Source organism: Amphibalanus amphitrite, unplaced genomic scaffold (genome assembly GCF_019059575.1).
Source record: "Amphibalanus amphitrite isolate SeventyFive unplaced genomic scaffold, NRLGWU_Aamphi_draft 000804F_arrow, whole genome shotgun sequence".
Classification (NCBI taxonomy): domain Eukaryota; kingdom Metazoa; phylum Arthropoda; class Thecostraca; order Balanomorpha; family Balanidae; genus Amphibalanus; species Amphibalanus amphitrite.
In genome coordinates this window covers 60,527-86,099 of record NW_024882298.1, presented here as the reverse complement: position 1 = coordinate 86,099, position 25,573 = coordinate 60,527, and the positions used below count along the sequence as shown (strand labels likewise).

The 25,573-nt window shown below is 52.0% G+C and overlaps 2 protein-coding genes across 2 annotated transcripts in view; one reads left to right on the top strand and one right to left on the bottom strand.

The window, feature by feature from the left end:
* Positions 1-1,071: 1,071 nt before the first annotated feature.
* LOC122366415 (transient receptor potential-gamma protein-like) lies at positions 1,072-19,297 on the top strand. The gene is made up of 20 exons (XM_043338662.1): positions 1,072-1,171; positions 3,363-3,528; positions 5,335-5,434; positions 5,582-5,623; positions 8,976-9,071; positions 9,503-9,693; positions 9,869-10,022; positions 10,858-11,028; positions 11,326-11,560; positions 11,960-12,101; positions 12,362-12,493; positions 13,001-13,132; positions 13,452-13,585; positions 13,754-13,874; positions 14,250-14,445; positions 14,581-14,959; positions 16,394-16,563; positions 16,903-17,073; positions 17,427-17,655; positions 17,823-19,297. The coding sequence occupies exons 2-20, from the start codon at positions 3,374-3,376 to the stop codon at positions 18,569-18,571; spliced, it is 3,699 nt and encodes a 1,232-aa protein (XP_043194597.1). The 5' UTR covers positions 1,072-1,171; positions 3,363-3,373; the 3' UTR covers positions 18,572-19,297.
* Positions 19,298-21,005: 1,708 nt separating this feature from the next.
* Positions 21,006-25,573, bottom strand: part of LOC122366416 — a 36,959-nt gene continuing 32,391 nt past the window's right edge. Inside the window, exon 16 of the mRNA XM_043338663.1 lies at positions 21,006-25,062. Coding sequence (XP_043194598.1) covers positions 24,922-25,062 — 141 coding nt within the window. The 3' untranslated portion in view covers positions 21,006-24,921. The remainder of the gene's footprint in view (positions 25,063-25,573) is intronic.

Below are 25,573 nucleotides of genomic sequence, written 5' to 3'. Positions count from 1 at the left end.
GTGGATAATGTGAGCCGAAAAGTCATTTACATAAGCGTTCCAAAATCATTTCACATGTTGGAACGCTTACAACCACAAAAAGACTGGGAGCGCGCGGATAATGTGAGCCGAAATACGCCGAATCGCGATTCCGACCAAACATGGTCTCGAGAAACAGGTCACAGGTCAAAGATCATTCGGGTCGGGGTCATGAAATTTTCTGGGTAGGTGTAAAAAGGTACCAACGCGAGGCTACAAAGTTTCGTCGCGATTGACCATTTTTAATGCGCGAGTTATTCGCGAAAAACGAGGGGGTCCGTTTGACTCCCTTTAAGTGCGAGAGGTTAAAATCAGGGCATAAACAAGTGCAGTGGTGCAGTCTCAGAGAATGACATATATGTCATTCTCTGAGAGCCACCACTGCACGGGCCCTGAATGGTCAGTGAGCCCTCAGAGACCGTCGTGAGACCTCAGAGGCCAGTCAGGTGGAGCCCCTCACAAAACCCACTGTGAATGTGGATTATGAGATCATTTCGATCCGGATGTAAAGACGTGCGCGGTCACATGTTGGAGTCTCAGCCTAGGCAATAAGTGAAAGCTGTATTTGGACTTTAACAAACAATCTACAGCTTCAAAACGCATTTTTCGACTTCCAGGGAGACCGGGCTTCACGCTTACAGACGGGGATGAGTTTTACCCCTTTCATCCCCTAATGCTAATGTTAGGTGATCGAAGCATGACATCAACGCTCCGCGTGATTCCGATACCTGCCTACGCCAACCCAATCCAGGTGCAGGTATCTGACCCACCCAGCAAGGGTTGTTCCTCTACCTTGGCAGTGCCCCCGCCGTCCCGATCCCCTAGCGAGGGATGTTCCCCCACCTCGGGGTACCCCACCCTCCCCCGACCAGGGGTGCTCCGCCACCCCGGCCGGCGCGGAGGTGACCCCGCCCTCCCCGCCCTCCCCGGCTGCAGCGGAGCGCGGGCCACCGTGTCGCGTCGGGCGCACAAGGTCGCGGGCGTCACGGAAGCCCCGCCGGGTCGGGCCGCGCGGCTTCCCGTCGAGCCGTCCCGGAGGAGGCCAGTCGCCCGGGCAGGGTGTCGGAGGAGCGACTGTCCCCTGCAGCGGCGGCCGACCGCCCAGACCGCCGGACCGCCGGACCGCCGCCGCCGCCGCCGAGTCACAGCTCAGGTCAGTGCGTGGGGGAGAGAGCACCCGTCAGCACAGCTCAGGTCAGTCGGAGATCTGACTGTCAGCTCAGGTCAGACTCATCCAGGTCAGTCTAGTCAGGTCAGGGCAGATCAATTGCTATGCCTACAAGTCAGATCAGTCGATGGACAACAGTTTCGCGGGAAGAGCTGTCAGGCCAACAGCTTTAGAGATACAGAAAAATGTTTTGAAAATAAGAGGTGTAGAATAAACAGGTATACAAAATTGCAATCTTTGATTTTTCAAATTTTTGACTTTGAACCAAAAAAATCAAAAACATTTTTTTTAAATATAATAGCCGAAAATCCAAAAAAGCTTTTGAATAAAAAATAAACGGAATACATGTGATATTTCCTACCATCTTCTATACACATGAAATTTGAAGTCGATACCTCTTTTTTTGGATAAGTTATAGCGAAAAAACTGTTCAAAATATGACGTCAAAATCTCACTCATTTTTTTTTTTGCAATTTTAGACCACGTAGCGCAAAACAAAGACCACCATTAGACGCGCCGTGACGAGCTGCATCGAATCAATACCGATTTTATGCAAAACTATCAATTTTGAAATTTTACCTTTTTTGACCTGACGTTGACCTGACCTCCAAAAATAGATCAAATTTTACTACGCGCCGCGGTTTTCCCGCTGTTCACGAAAAACCTCAAGGGGGGGCGGATAACCGCCCCCCGTCGGTGCGCGGGTTAAACATCAACATATATTATGTAATATATTATGTAATATACTATTACTGACATCATCAGAGCAAAACCTTAAAATAACTCATTGGATTCCTTTAACCCTCGCCGGCACAGGCCATTTTGTGTCCTTCGACGGCACAATGGTCCAAAGGTCAATGACCTGACCTGACCTTCAGGTGACCTTGAAACCCACCCTAATGTATGGGAACAACATCAAATCACATGTTTGAACGTTTGAAACCACGAAAAGTTTGCAAATTTGCGGCTAATGCGAGGCGACATACGCCGAATCGCGATTCCGGCCAAACATGGTCTCGGAAAAGAGGTCACAGGTCAAAGGTCATTTGGGTCAGGGTCATGAAATTTTCAGGGTAGGTGTGAAATTGATCAATGCGAGGTTACTGAAAGTTTCGTTGCGATCGGCAGCTTTTTACGTGAGTTATGTTATGGTGGGGTGGTACGACCCCCCTCGTGTTTGGCCCCTGATCGAGCTAGAGCTTCGCGGAAAAAACGAGCGTGTTGCCCGTCACGAGAGGAAGCCGATGATACCCAATTTTAAGGTCCTAGGTCATCGGGTGACATGACCCGAAAACCGGGAAAATCGGGACCTGTTAGAAAGTCGTAAAGTGTGGCTGCTATGTGGTTTTCCGGGGTGCTGATCACGAATATCGGGTTTGTTTTGATCATAGATGATGTCTTTAAGCATTTAGACCAGGTCGGGTCAGGTCAGGTCAGGTCAACCGGTAGGGGTTGTGACGGGTATTCGTAATACGTGTCAACCGCCTCTGACAGCTTCGTAACATGTAACGAAGGCACCAAAACTACTTCGTAAATGTTCAAATGGTTGCTAAATTCGAATTCAGCTCAAAAAACTAGCCTAGCAACATGTAAAACTCAAAAAAGTGAACCGAGGTCACCCGAGGTCACCAAAGGTCAATGACCTGACCTGACCTTCAGGTGACCTTGAAACCCACCCTAATGTATGGGAACAACATCAAATCACATGTTTGAACGTTTGAAACCACGAAAAGTTTGCAAATTTGCGGCTAATGCGAGGCGACATACGCCGAATCGCGATTCCGGCCAAACATGGTCTCGGAAAAGAGGTCACAGGTCAAAGGTCATTTGGGTCAGGGTCATGAAATTTTCAGGGTAGAAGTGAAATTGATCAATGCGAGGTTACTGAAAGTTTCGTTGCGATCGGCAGCTTTTTACGTGAGTTATTCGCGAAAAACCTTAGGGAGTTGCATCAACCCCCCCTGTGCCGGCGAGGGTTAATGGATGAGGATGGGCAAAGTACGTCTATATTCAGCAAAATATTTTTTGGTGGTGTTATCCTAAAAAGCCTTATTATGGGATGTAGGAACATCAAATAACTGAGCTGTTACAGGCCGTGCCGCCCTGGATGACTCGGTCGCAATAACTGTCGTTGCAGGCCGTGCTGGCATTGGGTGACGTGGTTATGTCTTTGCAGGCCGTGCCGCCATGGGTGACCCGGAGCTGGGCGAGGGCCCGGCCGAGGCCGACCGCTCCCAGACACCCGAGGACGGCCTGGACCCGGCTATTGACTCCGAGCTCAACCCGCACGAGAAGCGCTTCCTGCTGTTCGCCGAGCGCGGCGATGTCGCCTCCGTCAGAGCGTGAGTATCCAAATCCACCCGTATTGAACATCGACCTTTATTTGATGCACCGTCAACAGGACAGTGGAGCTGCTGAAATACATTCCTGCCGGACGGTGCCGGGAGGTGACGTGAGGCGAGTGGCGCCACCCGGCCGTCAGCCGCGCACCGGCGCGGCCGCTCCGTCTACCTTCGCCTGCGCCGACCGTCCGCGCTGGATCCCTGCGGTGGTAGGCTGTGCCGCAGCGCACCAGTGTATATGTTGCAGGCACTTTAGAAAATCAGTCATTTTGTAAAATGCCTAGGCATTTTACAAAAAGACGGCTGTTTGAAAAATGACTGAACGTAACCAGGCTTTTTTTTCAAAATGGCTAGCCATTTTGCAAAATGACTAGGCATTTTGCAAAATGCCTGACCAGCATGGAACGTAGATCCCACTACAGATACTATGGCCAACAGTTTTTGGACGTCTTCCTATACCCTATAGGTACGTGTTCAGCCTGTAGCTGATCGATTTGAAGCTCTGCGATGACGACAATGCTGAGTAACGACCAGGTTGAGTTGCAGACTCGGCTGTAGCATAAAGCATTGTTTAGTTAACGCTGTAAAAATTCCCTAGTACATCAACGCCGTTCATGTTCTGCCTGAAACTAGACCTAACAAAACCAGCCGGAGACCGGCCCTAGTCAATAGGTAGGCCCGGTTGATGTACAATTACATGTAAACGAATGAGTGTAGTCTTTGTTTGATTGTGTCTTTGTTTGACAGCTTTGAGTACCTACCTACTTGCATGGTCCCAGTTAAAAATATCAAGCTCCACATGGGAGAATCATCAGGTCGCTTGGCGTAGGACGAGAGCGTTGGTTTCAGAAGACACTAACGCCTAAGTGTGTGGGATCGAATCCTCGCGACGTCTAATGGTTTTACAGATACAGGCCGGCATAGGGCCAGTCGTTTGTTGACGCTCCAGATCGATCATTTTAAATCCAGCAGCGTCGCTGACGTGGGCGTTGGAAATGTCGCGGGCCTGCACTTCTCAAAATAGAGAGAGGTAGGTATGGACTTCCCACTGCTGGACTCCTCTGGTCATAATGCTGGACTCCTCGGTCCACCTACACGCTACCAAAACGTATATAATTAGGTACTCGTGTCTACAACACGCTGCTCAGTCATTTTGTAAAATGGCTAGGTATTTTGTAAAATGCCTAGGCATTTTGCAAAATGACTGGAGAGTCAGTCATTTTGTAAAATGCCTAGGCTTTTTGCAAAAAGCCTGGAAAATCAGGCATTTTGCAAAATGCCTAGGCATTTTACAAAATGACTGATTTTCTAAAGTGCCTGCAACATACATACCGCGGCACAGCCTATAGCCGCAGCTCAGACGCGCCGTCTGCCTCCGCTGACTGCGCTGGATCCCTGCGGCGGTAGGCTGTGCCGCAACTCACCGGCGTCCCGCGGCACAGCCTATAGCCGCAGCTCAGCCGCCGGACGACGCATGGAACCAGCCAGCTGGACTAAAGAACGATAATGATTAATGGTTTAATAAGCTTAGGCATGGATGAGATATTATTATCGATCTATGTAAGGTATTATCTCATCCATGACTTAGGTATGAGGATGCTAGTCGACAGATCTTCAGACATCAGAAGACAGATTTTCGAAGACAAATTACAACATTTTTGTCTCATAAAAGTTGTTTAGTCTCTTCCTTTTCTAGAAAATAACACATTTGCCTCGAATGCCGGCACTGCGAGGGGGCAATTTCTCCAAATGCCCCCTTTGGATCCGCCAGTGGTTGTTTCCCCAATCATTGGTGCCCGTTTTCAGGGACCTGGAGAGGACCAAGGCGAACCATCTGATCAACATCAACTGTACCGATCCTCTCGGAAGGACGGCTCTTGTCATCGCCATCGACAATGAAAATATGGTCAGTGGGTCAAACAGTAAATTGTCATGATAATAAAGATCCTATTGCTTACATAATGCTTGTGTGGCACGTTAGAAACAGCAATGAAATGCGAAGAACGAATGTTCAGGATGGAAGCTCGTTCTCACAGATGTCTGTTGTTTTCAGGAAATGATCGAATGTCTGCTGAACGCCGGCGCTGAGCCCCGGGTAAGACGCACACGCTGAATGGGCGGCCCAGTCAGCAATCCCGTCAGTGCTGTGCGGTTCTGTGCTCAATCGTCTTTACGGGAGTAATTACATATGCAATTATATTTGCGTCTTTTTTTATCTCAAATACAATTTGAGAACAAACATGGGCGTCACCACCACTAGGGACACTAGGGACATTGTCCCTAGAAGTTTTGAAATCATCGAAAACTACTAGGGATTGTCCCTAGAAGTTTTTGGAGCTCACTTTACTGGGGACACGCAAAGAACCCGGGACACGATAATGCCGGCAACTTGCTCAGCTCTCCCAACACATGTTGTGAACGGTCGGGTCAACATCGCCACGGTAAATAAAAAGGCCCGCGAGCGGTGTGCCTCCCCACAGATATGACGGTGTACTAAAGGCACGTGTGTGTGGTCGCCGTAAAGCTGGATACGGCAGGGCGGCACTCGTCCAAGAAATTGGTCGAGTTTGTTTCCTAGTCACCCGAGGAGACACCCGAGCCGATTCTGGAGGTGCCCAGCATGATTGCTGAAACGAACTCGGTTGGTTACATCCAGGTCCAGCTTATAAACCCGACCGATGACTACATGCAGCTGCCCTGCGCCGGTTACGAGCTGGGGCAGACTCAGCTGTATGAGGGGCTGGTCGCCACAGTGCGCGTGGACCCGGCGGGAGGTTAGGATCGGGGCGGTACTGGGCCGGCCGCTGGTCAAGCCAACATTTCCTAAATCTCATTCCTAAAATTCCCTCTGGAGCATCTGAGTGGGGATCGGAGACGGCGGGTAGAGGGGGGGGGGGGGCATCAGGGCCATGCCCCTCAAAGGAAAATCAGGGGCCATCATATCATTTGCCCCCCCCCCCAAAAAAAAACAAGCGATGGGCCACCATGGGCGTATGGGGCCCCGGCCCTTATCCGATTGCCACGAGGCTCAAGAAATCCACGCCAGCTATTAACAGTCCTATACCGGTCTTTGAGGGTCCTACAAGCTGACCTCTGATGACCCTTCCGTGGTGGTCGGTCAAGCGCCCACATTGACCGTGGAGGACCCGCATTGACCTCTGAGGGCCTCCCGCTGGTCTTTAAGGGCCCCTAAACCGGCCTCAGGGGCCATCAGGCGTCTGAGGGCCACACATCGGTCTCTGGTGGCATCATTTCTGTCTCTGGGATACCAAGACTAGCCTTTAGGTGTCCCTGAGGGCCTTATACTGTATTTTTAAGACCCGATGCCGACCTCTAAGGGCCCGTATCGGCCTCTGAGTGCCTATTTTGACATTTGGGGCCCTCTGCTGGTCTCCGGGGTCCAACGCTGGCTCATGCCGGTCTTTTAGGATCCCACACTGACCTCTGCTGCCCCAATGCTGGCCTGTAAGGGCCCATATTAGCCTCAGAGGGTCCCGCACTGGATTCTGAAGACCCGATGCCGGCCTCTAACGGCCCGCATCGGCCTCTGAGGGTCCATCTTGGTCCCTGAGGGCCCTCAACTGGCATCTGGGGTCCAACACCAACCCACGCCGTTTTTAGGGCCTAGCACTGACCCCTGAGGGTTCCATGCTTGCCTGTAGGGACCAACATTAGCCTCTGAGAGCCCAAGTCGGCCTCTGGTGGTCTCAAACTGCCATTAGGCCCTGTATTGGTCTCTGAGTGTCTTAAAGGGACACTCCCACCTTAACATTAGTTTTGAGTTGAGATAGCCAAATTGGTGGCCATGGCCTGCAAATACCGGTTTGGGCACTCACAGCATCGACAAATGCTTTAATTCGGAGATATGGAATTTCAAACTTGCCGTTTTCGGATTCTAAGGGGCTAGTGCATTGGTATGCCCCCTTAGAATTTGTGACGTCAGCGGAGATCTAACGATTTTTAAATCTTTTACTAAAACGTTTGGTAGCACGCGGTGGTATATGCTGCTTTGCGCGCAACAAATGCCGCACTTTCAAATAAAGTCGCTAGGAACAGCGGAGATCCCAAAAAGTAAACAAAAGTAAAAGTCTAATATCTTGAAAACCGGTGAATATTTTTCGATGAAATTTGGTAGATATTCGTTTTCGCTCTTTCTGAACAGAGCGACATCACTTTCGTGCCAATTTATTAACTTTTTTGAAGGTGGGAGGGTCCCTTTAAACTGGTCTCTGAGGCCCCAAACCGACCTCTAAACACACCGGCCTCTGATGGCTCAGTTTTTGTCTTTGAGACCCAAGACTGACCCTTACGTGCCTCTGAGGGCCCTGTACTGGCTTCTGAAGGATCGATGCCGGTCTCTGAGGACCCATTCCAGTCTTTAAGAGCCCCACACTGACATCTGAGGCCCCATACTAGGGTCCCGAATTGGTCTCTTTAGGCCACAGCCAGCCTATAAGGTCTCTAAACCGGCCACTAATGGCCCAATTTTGTTCTCTGGGACCCAAGACTTACCTTTGGGCGTCACGAACTGGCCTTTGAGGGCTCACATGACATCGGCCTCTGGGGCCCCATAGCGGCCTTTGAGGTCGGTAACGGAACCCAAATGCTCCTCATGACTTGTGACTTGCGACTGCGAGGGATGCATTGAGGCTGCTCGATTTCGAGTTCGAGGTGCGGCATCGCCCGGGGCCCGAAATACCGCACGTGGATCGACTGATCCGTTTGTCTTGGAAGACAATGAACGAAGGGCAAAGCCAAAAAGTGTCCGCAGACATCGACCTCGACTCGTGCACTCGGTCGGTTTGTAGTTTATACCGTCATTGAGATGGGAATCAAACCGCGAGTGCCGAGGACCTGCAAGCAGAGCAGTTCAAGGATGAGCTGAGCAGTTGGAGCCGATTATACGATTTAATGCATTCTGAAAGTATAAATGTGTCACATGCATAGGCAGTAGGATGTGGGCACGCGTCTCATGATCGAAGAGTATGCCTACTACCGCGTACCTTCATTTTTTTCCCAAAAATAAACATTAATTATTCTACCTAGTTTTTAAATTTAAGTGGCCGAAATCTAACGAGGAACGCAGATTTGGGGTAGGTGGGTATTGGCGACCAGACTCGAGCAAAGGTTTGTGGCGACGCCCTGAAAAGTGTCCCTAGAAGTTCTGAAACCGTGGTGACGCCGCTGAGAACAAAATTGCCTACAGGCATTATCAAAAATACGGAGATACTTATGTCAAGATCTACATAGTTATCAAAGTCAAGGCAAAGGTCAAGGTCAATACAAGGTCTAAGCCAAGGTCACCAATGTCGAAAACATAATGTATTCCAAACAAGGCTTACAAGGAAATAGTTGTTATAGTAATGATCGCATACCAGTTTTAGTATGCTAAGTAGTTACTTATATCAAGGTTTAGGTGGTAATCCCATCGCTCCCACGCCCGGCAGGACTCACTGCTGCACGCCATTTCCGAGGACTATGTCGAGGCCGTCGAGTACCTGCTCTCCTGGGAGGAGGCCAACCACCAGAAGGGAGAGCCCTACGTGAGTGCACCGCACTGAATGAGGCGTTGAGCTAACGTGCATAGAACTATCTGACAGAGTATATTTTAATCTATTTATCGTCACATGTCACGAGTCACGATCGGTTTGAATTTCGTTGGTTGCGGCTCGCTGAGCTAGCCTCGCTGAATGATGTGAGCCTTCTGTCTCGGAAAATTTCCATTTATGAATTTACAAAACTTCGGACACGTCACCATTCGATTCGACTAGCGGCTTCTTCAGGCTGCGCTGAGACCCCTGCGCGCTGCAGACGACCCCAGTGAGACCCCTGCGCGCTGCAGTCCGCCCCACTGAGACCCCTGCGCGCTGCAGACGACCCCGGTGAGACCCTTGCGCGCAGCAGTCCACCCCACTGAGACCCCTGCGCGCGGCAGTCGACCCCCTGAGACCCCCGGCTCCCTCATGTTACACAGTCGTGGGAGCGGATCGACGAGCGTGTGGCCATCTTCACGCCCGAGATCACGCCGCTGATCGCCGCCGCACAGCGCAACAACTACGAGATCCTGAAGCTGCTGCTGGACCGCGGCGCCACGCTGCCGCTGCCGCACGACATCAAGTGCGGCTGCGACGAGTGCGTCTTCTCACAGCAGAGGGACAGCCTCAGGTGAGGGCGAGCTCAGCAGACGGCCAGAGAAGGCGGGAAAACACACTGAAGATTTTTGGAAAGAAATCCATAATCGACATTTGCTGTAGATAATCAAATGGTCAGGTTACGGTGGATTTGTCTCAGTTGATTGAAAATTACTGTTATTTGTACCTGTCCCCGCCCGTTCCGTCAGACACTCGCGGTCACGGATCACGGCCTACCAGGCGCTGGCGTGCCCCTCGCTCATCTGTCTGTCGTCCCGTGACCCCATCATGAGCGCGTTCGAGCTGAGCGCCGAGCTCAGGAAATTGTCGACGGTCGACACCGAGTTCAAGACAGAATACCTGGTGTGTGTGCTGTGCACAGAGGTCGATCTAGAGTAGAGAGCAGAGCACAGAATCAGTAGCAGTGACGAACGGAACATAGCCGAAATAGATGCAATAACGCCGAGGCAGAAGAAAATGTGTTTTTCGTTGCTTCGAAATACGAACTCGTGGGAAATATAATCCTTACTGCAAAGCATAGCACGAATATGATGTAGATTATCAACACCCCGCAAACGCTATATGCTTTCAGGACCAAAGATTTTGTTCCATACTTTTAGAATCCTCCGGAAGAGTCCTCCCTCATTATCCAAACACACCAAAAGACCCGAGATATAAAGCCAACTATAATAATATGTAATTCTGCACAGTCTAGCGGCCGCTGTAGCACTTCCAGCGTTTCAATAATCGGTAGCTGCCCCTATCAGCTGTATTGCCTCTCTGAAGTATCGAACTTTAGCGCTCTGTACCTATCTTCCCACTCGGTCGAGATTACTGTAATCGTTAGTCGCACCTTTTGGTTTGCACTCCATGTTTCACCTCGTTAGGATCATGGACAAAAATTATGCATATTTGATATTTTAGTGCAAGTCATGCTTTTTTAACAGATTTAAGATAACCACCAGACCTGAGTGGACACTGCTGGTGAGGATCTGGCTTCCTCCTCGTTTGCTGTTGCCTTATTGAAAAGCCATTTTCATATACGTGCCCGGCCATCGGTCTCCTGCCCCACTGACCGACCCCGGCTGCCCGTCTCCCGCTCCACTTACCGACCCCAGCCGCCCCTCTGACCGACCCCGGCTGCCCATTGACCAACCCCAGCCCGCTGTCCCACTGACCGACCCCGGCTGGCGCGCAGACGCTGCGGAAAAACGTGCAGACGTTCGCCGAGAGTCTGGTCGACCAGACGCGCAAGTCGCACGAGCTGGAGATCATTCTCAACTACGACCCGGAGGGCGGCGCCTACCAGCCCGGAGACAGGATGCACTTTGAGCGCCTCAAACAGGCCATCCGGTTCCGCCAGAAGGAGGTACGGTCCGGCGGGCGGCGGCCGGCCGCGGGGCACCACCATGGGACACAGGAGGGGATGAAGATGATGGTAGTGAGATAATCACACAGAGGGCTCTTTGTCCAAAGGAGCTGGAGTTAAACACCAACAATCACCAATCATTCGTGTTCAAAATACTGTGCAAATTTTAGGTATTGAGCCGTCGCGGTGATGCACCCACCGGCCGCTCGCCGTGCGCATTTTATCGCGCACGTAGTGACCCCGCACGCAGTGACTCCGCTCGCTGTCCGCCGCAGTGACTCCGCTCGCCATTCGCAGTTTATCGCGCACGCCAACGTGCAGCAGCTGCTCGGCACCGTCTGGTACGACGGCATGCCCGGCTTCCGGCGCAAGAGCGTGCTCGGCCAGTTGGCCGAGATCGGCAAGATCGGCGCCATGTTCCCCGTCTACTCGACCATGTACATGGTGGCGCCGCACTCCTCCTGGGGGCAGCACTGCCGCAAACCGTTCGTCAAGTTCATCGTACACTCCAGCAGCTACATGTTCTTCCTCTGTGAGTTCTGTTAGCGGTGGGCGCCGCGTGCTCTATATGAATTCTGCCGGCAGTGAGCGCCGCGTGCTCTACACCAATGGTTTACAAGTCTGCCCTAAGCGTCGCTTCGGTCAGCCGCTGTGCCGAACCTATAGATATATAGTCCTGCTGGTGATGGTGACGGTGCTGTCCAGTGTTCAATGTCTGTGTCTCTCTGTCCCCCCAGCCGTGCTGGTGCGCCTGCCACCCCCTCCCGTGGTGCGTGCGCCTCTGACACCCCTCCTGCTGTCCCCGCAGTTCTGCTGGTGCCGCTGACACCCCTCCTGCTGTCCCCTCAGTCCTGCTGGTGACGCTGAAACCCCTCCTCCGGTCCCCTCAGTCCTGCTGGTGACGCTGACACCCCTCCTGCTGTCCCCCCAGTCCTGCTGGTGATGGTGTCGCAGCGCGTGGAGAGTACCGTGGTGCGCCTGTTCGGCACAGAGTCGATGATCGAGTGGCAGGACGAGTACGAGCGCAGGTCGCGCGGCGCCATCCCCACCTACGTCGAGATGATGGTCATGTTGTAAGTGGGCGCAGCGGCCAGACGTGCCGGCAGGGTGCCGAATGGCGTGTACGTCTCATCCCCAATGTCGTTTTCGTTTATATATCTTTTTATTGCTAGTTGGGAATAATTAATTAAAAAGCATTCTTTCGTTCTACTTTCTGCACTAACACCACCCCATTGATATAAGCATTGGCGTTTTTATCACAACCAAGGCCGACCGAGACTACCAAGTACCAGGCATTTCAATTTCCAACCTCTGCCGACCCTCCTGCTCACAGCTACATTTTCGCCTTCATCTGGGCGGAGGTGAAGCAGCTATGGGAGAACGGGCTGGTCCACTACCTGGGCGACATGTGGAACATCGTCGACTTCGGCACCAACTGGTTCTACGTCAACTGGATCCTGCTGCGGTAACTGACGTCCGCTGCTCCACCTGCGAGTCATCCACCAGCGGCCCAAACGGCCAGTCCAATCACAGAGCTAACTGGTAGCATGACACAGTGCCAGGCAGCTCAATAACAATGACTGAAGTCACACAATCAATGTTCTCTGTAACGTCATGAATTATGCCGCATAAAATTAGGCAAAAGTACGCGCAACGCTATTGTACCTGAACCTGCAGCGGCCTTTCATCTTTTGCATCGGCTCGGTTGGACTTCCACCGCCCATCAACTAACTACCATTGCATGCCTGTTATCATAAACAACAACGTCGCACTCCTGCATGGACTATGGAGGCCTTTTGATTGAGCGTAATAAAACATATCTACCATCCACCGCGGCACAACTAGCGCCCGCGTGAACGGCCATGGGAATTGGTATTCAGAATTGGTTCAGAGAGTTGGTTGTTTGATTGGTCGTGGTCGATGTTTTGGTGTGCGCGCGGTCACCGTGCTGCCGGTCCTGCTGTCGTCGCAGGGTGACGGCGTTCATCGTGGTGTGGCGCGAGCAGGCGGCCGGTATCGACCCGTGGCGGCCCAAGGACCAGTGGCACCCCTACGACCCCATGTTCATATCGGAGGCCATGTACGGAGCGGCCAACATCTTCAGGTACATGCCCGACTCGTCGGACCGCGCGGCGGGGATGGACAGGGCCGGGATGTCGCACTCAATCATCCACGCAGGCTCTTTGGAGGATTTGGATAAACAGTAATAAGTTTAGTAAGCGCTTCAATGTAAGATCATTAGCTATTACACCATTTCCGCTCAGCCCAATCTATCTAAAATTGCGCAGAAAGGCCTTGATTGACATTCGAAGCCGCATAAATTCGAGCCTTCAACCAGATTCGAGCCTCGAGTGGTAGGCTCAGTGGCTATCAATTACGGAGAATTTAGTGAGATGATTGACTTTGTTTTACGGCTGTTTCAGCTTTCTGAAGCTGATTCACATTCTGTCCGTGAGCCAGCACCTGGGACCGCTGCAGATCTCCTTGGGACGCATGGTGTTCGACATTCTCAAGTTCATGAGCATCGTCATGCTGGTGGTATTCTCGTACGGATGCGGTGAGCATGATAAGCGCACAGTGCGCAATTAGTTACCCGTAGCGAGCATCGACTAGTTTTTTTTTGGACTTGCTGGGAGCATGTTACGTCTACGACCAGTACCATGTGCTGAACAGTGACCAGCGCGGTTCACCGGACACTGACGCTGACTGCTGTGCCACTCTCCAGGTCTGAATCAGATGCTATGGTTCTACTCGGAGACGGACAAGAACCTCTGCTTCTCCGGACCGGGTGGGACGCCCAACGAAGATTACGAGAACTCGTGCCAAATCTGGCGCCGCTTTTCAAAGTAAGTACATTATGCATAACATAGGACAAGTTGTGTGACCTTGTGTCTGATGCAGCGTGTCCGTCTCAGTCATCGTCTTACCCGCAGTCACACATTCATTCCCCGTCGGCCATGTGCCCGGCATACTTTTCATGCTCGAAGTCTGTCGGTCGTGTTCAAAGTCTGTGCTCCTTGTTCACAGTTTGTTCCCGTGTTCAGTCTTTTTCCTGTATGTTCACAGTCTGTTCCCCGTATATGTTCATTGTTGACAGTCTGTTTCCGCGTGTGCAGTCTGTTCGAGACCGGTCAGTCGTTGTACACGCCGGCGTTCGGACTGATTGTTCGTGTGATCACAGTCTGTTCCCAGTGTTCACATCTGTTCGGGTCTGTTCACAGTCTGTTCGAGACCAGCCAGTCGCTGTTCTGGGCGGCGTTTGGACTGATCGACCTGGAGAATTTCGAGCTGACTGGCATCCCGGAGTTCACGCGGTTCTGGACACTGCTCATGTTCGGAAGCTACTCCACCATTATCATCATTGTGCTCATCAACCTGCTGATCGCCATGATGTCCACCTCGTACACCATCATCTTCGTAAGCACTCAAAATGCGCGAGGACTTCATACTAGGTTGTGATGTCAATACCAATGGCAACATTCATATTGCAGGACTTATGTACGGCATACGATAGACGTAGAGGCTATAACGTTTCTACCCTCTCATCCACAGGAGCGCTCCGACTTGGAGTGGAAGTTCGCCCGCTCCAAGCTGTGGATGAGTTATTTCGAGGACGGCAGCACGCTGCCCCCGCCGTTCAACATCATACCGACGCCGAAGAGCATGATGCGTCTGATGGGCGTGGGCCGCGTACAGCACGCCGCCTCGTTCCGTCTCAAGGATCAGCAGAAGCGCGACAAGCAGTACTTCAGCGTGATGCGCGCCCTGGTGCGCCGTTACGTCACCAGCGAGCAGAAGAAAATGGAGGACACGGGCGTGACCGAGGACGACATCAACGAGGTCAAACAGGACATCAACAGCTTCAAGTACCAGCTGCTCGACGTGCTCCGCAAGAACGGCATGACCATCGGCAACTCCGAGGAGGACAAGGGTGAGCCGCCAGTGGATAAGGTATCCGTCCCGTAACTCGGTGGCAGCGAGTTCGCGGCCGGGGAGCTCTACGTCGTTTGGCCCGTGTTCCTATATTCAGCCAGCTGATGATAGAGAGCCACGCTAGACTCGGAGGGACCGTTTTGCCATCTACCTGCCATACGTTAATAGACGTATTTCGATTAAAATCATCGCCGGTGAACCGAGCGCGGGCATGCTCGGATGGTGGGTCCGTCGTGTCATTTGCAACAAGCACCGTTTAGAGTGGAACCCGGGCCCAAAGCCACCTACTTATTCATTCATTCGGACTAAAATGCCTAAGAAATTAATATAGAAACCCTTTAATTTCAGCTCTAATTTCTGAGCTTGATTTCAGCTCTGACGTTTAACCCTAGAACGCCTAGGGGGGGGGGGGGGTTGTATCAACCCCCCCCTGAGGTTTTTTCGAAGTGCACGCTAAACGGCTTGTCGTAGCGGGCTGAAATTTTCAATACCCTCTGGGGCAGCCTTTGCGCATCTTTTGCCGAAAAAAAATTGATCGGGTCATGTCAGGTCACGGAGTTATGACGTCATAAGAGGTACAGCCTCCGGCCGGATTTTCACAAACTGAGTGCCAACGCCCGAGGTTTCCTGCCGGTGGTACGAACATCGGTTGATGGATCGTGATGAAACTTCCCATGCATGTTGGGGCAAGTATTGGCTATCATATGGTATAAGAAATTTGACCGGGTCAGGTCAGGTCACGGAGCTATGACGTCACAAGAGGAACAGCGTCCGGTACTATTTTTGAAAAGCGCCCGAACCACTATTTTGCTAATTCTTGTCACCTCAATGGGAATATGCAGCAATATTAGCTTCTATAGGGAGCAAATGGACCTCCCAAATCGAAAAATACAATCAGATTTCAAAAATTTAAATTTTGATTTTTCGAATTTCTGCCGCCGACTGTGACCTTGCCGACTTCCGGCGCTCCCAACGCGCCATTTTTAGAGCTAGGGAAACGAAATACATACCAAACGATAGAGAATTAATCAAGGAACACGATAGTGAAGGTTTCAAGTCGATATCTCCCACCGTTTTGCCGCAATCGCCGCCGAAAGTTGAAAAAAGTCTATTTTTCCGAAAATTTGACCTTTGACCGGTCAAAAGTAGGTCAAATGTTGACCTAGGACCAAAAAATATACCACCAATCGCGAGATCTCGTTGAGAGCAATCCGTTGGTTTTTTCCGCTAAGCTCTACGACCTTCCGTTTCGAAACGCCAGGGGGGGGTCGTAACAACCCCCCCTGGTCGTTCGTGTTATGAGAAATGGCCTGGTCGTGCGAGGGTTAAATGAAGCAGGTAAGATCGACACCAACTCTATGCCATATAAACGCCTAAATGTTTCTTTAGTATTTAAGTTACCCCAATGTTCACTATCGGTCTTTGTACGCAGTCGGCGGAGGCCGTAAGCAGCAGCAGAAGGAGCGCCGGCTCATCAAGGGCTTCAACATCGGCATGGTGGAGAACGCCAACTTCAGCCTCAGCTCCAATGCCGGCAACCAGGCCGCCGACTTCTTCAGCGGCATACTGCTCGGAAAACGCAAGCAATCCAGCAAAAAGAAGGTGAGAAAGCGGAGGAGCGCAGCAGAGGCGAATCTAGCCACGCGATTTTTCATTTTATGAGTGAGTGGTTGGATGTGACCGGTACGGGCGGTGTGGGTGGTTAACTCATGCAGCCTGCTGTCGGTTGCTTGCCGAATGGGTGCCTCGTGTTGCCTGAACACTGAGCCCTACCCCCCCCCCCCCCCCACCCTCCCCCTCCCCCGGCAGACTGGAACGCCGTGGTGCGGGAGTCTTAACTCCGCCCTTCCCCAGCAGAACTGGAACGCCGAGCCCTAACCACCACCCCCTCCCGGCAGGACTGGAACGCCGAGCCCTAACCACCGCCCCCTCCCCCGGCAGGACTGGAACGCCGTGGTGCGGGACAGCATGCGCCGCCGGGACCACATCGGCTCATCGGTGGTCAGTCTGGACCGCGCCCGGCGCCGCTCCAAGAGGCTCACACAGCGCCGCAAGGAGGCGCTCTCCAAGGGACTGGCCATGACGCCCGTGCCCAGACCCAAGTGGAAGAAGGTAGGCGCACCATTACAGCCTTCTTGATATCGATGTAAGGAGTAGCTTTACCGAGTGTCAGTTGAACTTCCGGTGCGTAGATCGCTACGTACAATATTTCATACACTAGAGGATATTTCCTTGCGCTTTGTAACTTGTAAGTCGGAAGCTCGTGCGAGCCTAAGTACACTTATTGACAACATCGTCTCCTAAATCAATCACATCACCCACGTCATGTGACTGCACTTGCGCAGAAGAGCCGTCAGGTGAGCGCTCTATACACGCCACACGGCACTTGCCTCCCCACGTGTGTCGGCGCTCGCCGAGCGCGCCTGCAGCCGTCCTGACGCCGCTCTCCGCTGTGTCGGCGCCAGGTCCAGTACATGTCGCAGCACGGCGCGTTCCGCGACGGCATACTGGACCAGGAGCTGGTGAACCAGATCCTCAACATGGACCGGCGCCTGTCCACCGGCTGGGGGCGCGTGCAGGCGCTCCAGCTGCGCGGCGCCTTCTCGCCCTGCGGCGCCGACGAGCCGATCCTCGAGGAGGACGAGCGGCGCGCCAGCGTCTACCCGAGACCGGCGGCCGGCTCGCCCGCTCCAGGTCCGTCCCTCTCTGTGTGTGTGTAACTATGTGTTTCAGTCTGTCAGTGTCTGGCTGAGTCTGTTGTTCTGTTTGAAATGACTCTCCGGCGATGCCGATCGTATGCCGTATCGTATGCCGTACCATGCCGTATCGTGACCGTGACATGGCGACCTCCCTTGTTCCAGAGCCGGACACCCGCTGTTCGTCCGCTCAGTCGGGTCGGGAGTCGGCCGCGGGCGCGGGCTACGCTATCGGGGAGGAGGACGAGGGGGAGGCGGCCTCCCAGCCGGCGCCGCCGTCCCAGGCCGGCGACGGCGACGGACCGTCGCGCCGACCCTCGGCCGTCAGTGGCGCCAGCTCCCGACCTCCCTCTCAGAAACGGCGTGCCCCGACGCCCCCTGGCAGCAGCGCCGCTCCGCGGGCCGGCTCCGGCGCCGGGCAGCCCGCCGCCACCGCTCCCTCCCCGCAGCCAGACGCGGCGCCCACCAGCAGCGGAAGCGCCGCGCCGGCACCACCGGCAACTCCGGCAAAGGAGACGAGCGCAGCGCCATCCGCGGCGCCGTCCACGAGACCATCCGCCGCGCCGTCCCCAGAGCCGGCCGCTACGTCAACCCCGAGACCGTCCACCACACCCACCCCACAGCCGTCCGCAGCTCCCTCACCGGGGCCGTCCGCAGCTCCCACCCCGGGGCCGTCTGCCGCGCCCTCCCCGGCACCGTCTGCCGCGCCCTCCCCGGCACCATCGCTCGCGCCCTCCCCGGAGCCGAGGGCGGCGGCTGGGGACACCGCGGACAGGAGGAAGAGCTCGGTGACGCCGACCCTGCCGCCGCCGCCCCGGTCCTCGCCCCGCGGCTCACTATGTCCGCCCCCGGCGTCAGCTACCCGGCGACCCTCCGCCGGCTACAGCCGCCAGCAGAAGGGCGGCTGGCTGTAGGCCGCAGGTCGGCTACAGCAGAGGGGCGGCGACCCTCCGCCGGCTACTACTGGCGGCTACAGGCGCCAGCAGAAGGGCGGCTGGCTGTAGGCCGTAGGTCAGCTACAGCAGAGGGGCGGCGACCCTCCGCCGGCTACAGCCGCCAGCAGAAGGGCGGCTGGCTGTAGGCCGTGGGTCGGATACGGCAGAGTCGCTGGCCTCTGCCGGCAGAGTCGCTGGCCTCTGCCGGCGACTGAGGCCCGCCGACAGCTCCGACTGGACTTTATCGGCCGAACGGTTCGGGATCCCCGGTACAGCCCACCGAGCTCCGTCAAACGCAGCGTGCTCTCGGCCCAGTGGTAACTGTAGCTTATTCAGGATGATGCATAACATAGCGAATTGAAGTATACAGTATACACGGAGTTCTATAGCCTTGGACCCTTGGTATACGAGTACACATCAAAACGGGCCATCAAGCTACTGCAAGCAATCATTTCATGATGCTATGAACTGTGAATAAACGCCAGTTCAATTGGACAATTCTGAGACCGGGACGTATGCATTTAAGTTATTCGCAATTTAAGTTATGTGTCAGGCATAATTACTACCGGTTTCAGCAAAACACGAATAGAATGCATTTCATTGCAAGTTGCAGGGAAACGGAAGCTCCCTTGTGATATTTGATAGCCAGGCAAAGCGTTCCTAGAAGATTAGGGATATGTGCATTAGTAGCCGATTGTGTTACCATTGCTTTATGCTTATGTTATGTATGCTAGTGTACTTTGTTAGCACCTTATGTTATGTTTATGTATATGTTATAGCATATTCATAATGTTACTCAGCACTTTATACCACCAACCATGAGCTTCTTCACCTAAATGCACGACATAGTTAAGTAGTTTAATACTTATAACATTAAATGAATAGCTTATTTCAGCGAGAAGTGCTGAGTTATGTTTCTTGTTCATGACCGCTTATCTGGTGTTGGCTTCAAATATAATTACTCTATCCTTGTCTATTATTGTGTGAGAAGTTGTAGTTGCCACCATCTGTTCCATCCCTCCCCCAGATGTGTCAGCCGCGGTGGTCGGAACATAAAGAGCCCGATGAAAGACGGAATGCAGCCTTTCCTCTGCCGACCGGCTTAAACTGATACTGAAATGACGCTGCGCAAAGCTGTGCTTTACATGCAGGACCCACGACAACCATAATAGAGTCAACCGCAAGGAAAGGAGCGACCGAGCGGAATGAGATGTATGCGGTATGCGGTAGACTAGATTCGGCGAGCCAGATAGCCTAGAAGAGAGACTATAAAAATATCACTGATTAATGATCATATATCACACTGATTATATCACCGATCTCTTTTCTGCATGCAAGTAAGGTCAGAGAGCAGAATATCGTATGGCCCATCAGGTCACCCGTATCATACCACTCTCCAGTCTCCAGCAATAGGTACATCCAAGAGGTTGCATTAGCATCACAGGACACGGACCATCGTGTGTTGTGTGGCGTGCATTACGCTGTACATACACAGCACCAAAGGCATGCGACAGCCGTGTGATGGGTCAATGCCCACGGTCTGATGCCAGTCGCTGCAGCCCGCTGTCGGCTCCAATGACAGCTGGCTACGCGTCGCGATATGCGGCGCGGCGCGTATACCTTACGCAAGGGGGCGGTGTCATGCCGCTCGGACCGCTCGCCGCTCGGTATATGTGGACGATAACTGATGAATGTCCTGGTTCAGTTTCTGAACAATCTGGAACACTGGATATCTAACGCATTATTCTGCATCGCAGAACCGCCTTCACAAGCTCAGCCTGGCAGCACGATTTCAGACAAAGCTAAGCCGAGACATCTGGAAACAGATAAAGCACCGATTCCAGATCAACCTGCCAGTGGCAACCTCTTTGGACGTCGCTTAGCTGATACATGTAGCCTGCAATTCCAGGATAAACAATGTCGCCACGCATTAGGACTACGCGAGGGTTGTCGCGAAGGCGCTGGGCCTGATCTGTATTCTGTAACATCCGGCCGGAGCCTCCCAGCCGTAAGGATTCAGACGGGCGTGGCCCGAACCATTGTTTATTCCCTGAACGACACAAGTAGAGGTGACAGCGAACACAACACATGTGACTGCTTGGAACGGTTCCTGCAATCGCGGTATGCCCGTACAAAAAGACACATGTCGCGTACCTACCGCAGATACGTGTTCGAGTCGTACAATGATGCGTGTTCGAGTCATACAATGATGCGTGTTCTAGTCATACAGTGATGCGGGTTTAGTCATACAGAGTTTAATACCTGTGTAGTGTATATGTTGCAGGCACTTTAGAAAATCAGTCATTTTGTAAAATGCCTAGGCATTTTACAAAAAGACGGCTGTTTGAAAAATGACTGAACGCAACCAGGCTTTTTTCAAAATGGCTAGCCATTTTACAAAATGACTAGGCATTTTGCAAAATGTCTGACCAGCATGGAACGTAGATCCCACTACAGATACTAGGTATGGCCAACAGTTTTTGAACGTTTTCCTACATATACCCTATAGGTACGTGTTCAGCCTGTAGCTGATCGATTTGAAGCTCTGTGATGACGACAATGCTGAGTAGCGACCAGGTTGAGTTGCAGACTCGGCTGTAGCATAAAGCATTGTTTAGTTAACGCTGTAAAAACTCCCAAGTACATCAACGCCGTTCATGTTCTGCCTGAAACTAGACCTAACAAAACCAGCCGGAGACCGGCCCCAGTTAATAGGCAGACCCGGTTGATGTGCAATTACATGTAAACGAATGAGTGTAGTCTTTGTTTGATTGTGTCTTTGTTTGACAGCTTTGAGGGTCTCGCGAGATTAAGCGGTAGGTTTTGCACTTTTACATTTCCGGTTATATCTCAGAAACTAATCGATCTACGATGAAGCCATTTTACACGATCATGGCCGGTTTGTTACCCAACCAGTCGATCGCATATTCAACATTTAAAAGCTTAAGACGACGAAGATATAGCCTGAAGTACACTAAATTTTTTAGGTGCAAAACCTACCGCTAAAACCCGCGAGACCTGTACCTACCTACTTGCATGGTCCCAGTTAAAAATATCAAGCTCCACATCGGGAGAATCATCAGGTCGCTTGGCGTAGGACGAGAGCGTTGGTTTCAGAAGACACTAACGCCTATGTAAGTGTGTGGGATCCAATCCTCGCGACCTCTAATGGTTTTACACTCAGATACAGGCCGGCATAGGGCCAGTCGTTTGTTGACGCTCCAGATCGATCATTTTAAATCCAGCAGCGTCGCTGACGTGGGGGTTGGAAATGTCACGGGCCTGCACTTCTCAAAATAGAGAGAGGTAGGTATGGACTTCCCACTGCTGGACTCCTCTGGTCATAATGCTGGACTCCTCGGCCCACCTACACGCTACCAAAACGTATATAATTAGGTACTCGTATCTACAACACGCTGCTCAGTCATTTTGTAAAATGGCTAGGTATTTTGTAAAATGCCTAGGCATTTTGCAAAATGACTGGAGAGTCAGTCATTTTGTAAAATGCCTAGGCTTTTTGCAAAAAGCCTGGAAAATCAGGCATTTTGCAAAATGCCTAGGCATTTTACAAAATGACTGATTTTCTAAAGTGCCTGCAACATATATAACACACGGGCATCCCATGCCAGCAGTGTCTGGTCACCACACTTTGGTGACGATGAAAACAAACGCTTGTAAAACTTAACATCAGAAAACGCACGCAATTGTCCAACATTCTTACACAGGTACAGGTGAATTGTGATATCATATATGTAGCTACGTTTGAGAGTATAAGTGCATTGAATAATAGTGCCTTGTGACATCCGAGAGTACCGATATCGTAATTAAATGCTCGCAGCTATTTTTCAGCGGAGCTATTGCTCTTTCACGACTGACAGATACCTACTTAGCACACGAATGTAGTTACCGTTCGAAACAAACGGCATTCCGCTCATCACCTCTGCGCCCGTCAGGCCGTCACAACAATGTGCACATTTTGTTACACCCCGTGTGACACGACGGAAAGTTGTGTTGTGCGCTGACAATTTACATACACTGACCATAGCTGGAGGCAAACCATGAGAACACAGATGACACGACGACAAACGGTCGAAATGACGGGACCAATACCCAATAAATACTGGCAGGTAGGAACCATAGTCTAGGCAGCCTCTGAATCAATCTTTGTATATAAACAACCTCCGAATCACCAATCCATTCATGGCACATCTATCTCTGAGATCAAATCGTGTCCAGTGCTGTCACTAGCTTGGCTATGCGGGTGAAGTTCCAATACTACAGAGCAATATACTCCAATACTACTCCAGTAGGTACTGTAGAGCAATATACAACGACTGCACAAATACATCAAAATCGCCTTCCCTATGTGATGGCCAATGCGATTACAAAACGAATAACGATAACATCATGTTAAACTCAAGCCAATAAAATTACAGTTAACTATTACGGGCGAACAAAATGCAGGTGACAGACGATAAAACGTCGATAAAATTAGCAGCCAGTGGCCCCGTCACAGAACAGCTACGCACTACACGCAGTCAGCAGAGGACCGTGTTACTAGCAATAATCCAGCTTTACGGGTATGAATAATAAACAGGTCGCTGTCGCTGCCATTATCAAACTTAGTTATTTACAAGCATTCACGACATTAAAGTTATCAATAAAACATTTGGCCTTTCCCTGAAATATTTTTGTTGGCATTGATGATTGGAGCCAGCCCAATTGGTCCCGGTCTTTGATTAATCCGCACCCGGGTGGGGATTCGGTCAACTTCGCTATGGTGGGGATGGGGGAGGGGGCAATTGGCTAAACCGTAAACGACACATCCAGAAAAGGCTAAACAATTGGAAAAACAGAGAAAAACAATCAATTGCATTCAACGAGCAGATTGAAATGCAAATTTAGGTATGTCCCAGTACAATAATTTCATTTGAGCCCTCCTCAACAACACTGTGTGCAGTGCAATACACCGCCTAACCCTCGCCGGCCGAGTAGGGGGAAGGGGGGGGGGTGCCCCCCATAAGGATTTTTCGCGATAGCTTCCAACACGCTGGCGATAGGGAGCCGAAACCTGACATACCTGACCTTCGGTTCAAGCCGAATCTTAAGATACCAACTGCATTTTCAGGTCAGGTCAGGTCACTGACCTATTATGAGTTGACGTAATAAAAGAACCTCTGCACGGTCATCAGATGTCGGTACTTTGCAACACCCCCACTGCCAGAGGAACTTTCCCAGGGAGATAAAACTTACTGCTATTTCGGCGCCGGGAACGATCACAAACTATCTCAAGCATACGAAATCGTGAATTTCATACAATCCTTGCAAGGTCAGCTGCTTCACTTTTGCATTGTTGACCTTGCATGACGTCATTTATGACGTCACTAAGGTCATAAGAGTTTTTCGTCAATAGCTACCGATCAAATTGAGCTAGCAAGCCGAAAAAAACTACCAATGGACTCGAGAAGACCTACCAAAGCGAATGATATGCAATATGACCTCCTTCGACCAGCTTCGTGACCTGGGGGCTCTGAACTGACCTTGAATCGAGGTCAACACCTCAAGTTGACCTCACCCGAACAAACAGTATACCATTCGACGCGACTGAGCGAGGCGAACACGATTATGCCAAAAATAACGGCGCTTCGACAGTTTTTTTTGGGGAGGGGGGGTAAGTTATTGCTCAAAAACCGAACCCATGCCTTCGACCACTTGACCTGACCTTAGAGGTCACCGGTTGACCTGAGACCTTAAAATCGGGTACCAGTCGCTGCGTCTCGTATCGACGCATACGCTCGTTCTTTCCGCAACGCTCCAACCCCATCAGGGGCGACACAGCGACTAGGGAGGTCGTACCAACCTCCTCAGCCGGCGCGTATGTAGAAAACCAATAGGTCCGGCGAGGGTTAAAACTAACCCAGCATTCTCACCAACATATTTTGACAGTGAGTAAATTGGCCTGAAGCTGCTCTCCAAGGTGAACCATGTTAGCTGTTAACGGTTGACCACCCAGTACTGTGCACAATCACCGCACAGAGGCGACAGCCTCCATGCAAGCAGACGTCGGGCAGTTACGTCTGTGTGTGGACTAGCCATCAGACGGCTGCCTCTGCGAGCAGACGCCGGGTGGCCACATCTGTGTGTATGGCGTCAGACGGTTAATTCTGCGAGAATGTGCCGATGCCAGACGGCGCCTTCTGCGAGGAGACGTCGAGTGACTACGTCTGTAGAGCAGACGTCGGGCGACTACGTCTGTAGAGCAGACGGCAGACGGCTACTTCTGGGAGCAGACGTCGGGCGACTTCGGCTGTAGAGCAGACGGCAGACGACTACTTCTGCGAGTAGACGTCGCTGTTCATGAACTCTGGCTGCTGACTGGGGTCCAGGAAGCCGGGCACGTCGATCTCCAGCGTGCGGCCCACGCCGCCCTCCTTTCCCAGCAGCCAGTAGGTGGGCAGGGAGCCCTTGCCCTGCGGGGGCACGGACGGCGCGCGTCAGAGCTGCGAGCCCGCCCGGCTCAGTGGCGCACACTGACACTGCCCTTTGAGTGGCGTTCAAAGGCTGCGGCGCACATCGCCAGCCAACAACCCGGGCCGAAAGGGGATCTTCACCAGCGCAGAAAAGGAACTGAATGGGACATCGCTAACATGCCATTGGAGTGACGTGCGTCTCAAACCACTTAACTAGCCAGGTCATCGGTTTTCCCAGCTTCTCTGACCATGCTGGCTCAGTAAGGAAGTAAATGCCGCCAGAAAGCTGCGCGTAAGGCGATATCGACATTCACTAATAGAGTCATCAGGCATCGCCAGAGATGCAGCAGTTCTCGTCCATGCTATCAGAGAGGCAAAAGCTATGAGCAGCCTGATTCTCAATTTACCAATGAGTATAAACCACACTTAAAAAATAGCAATAAGAAATAACGACTCTATCTGCTAGCATCTGAAATGCCAAACTCTGTTTTATTACAAGTGTTCGAAAGCA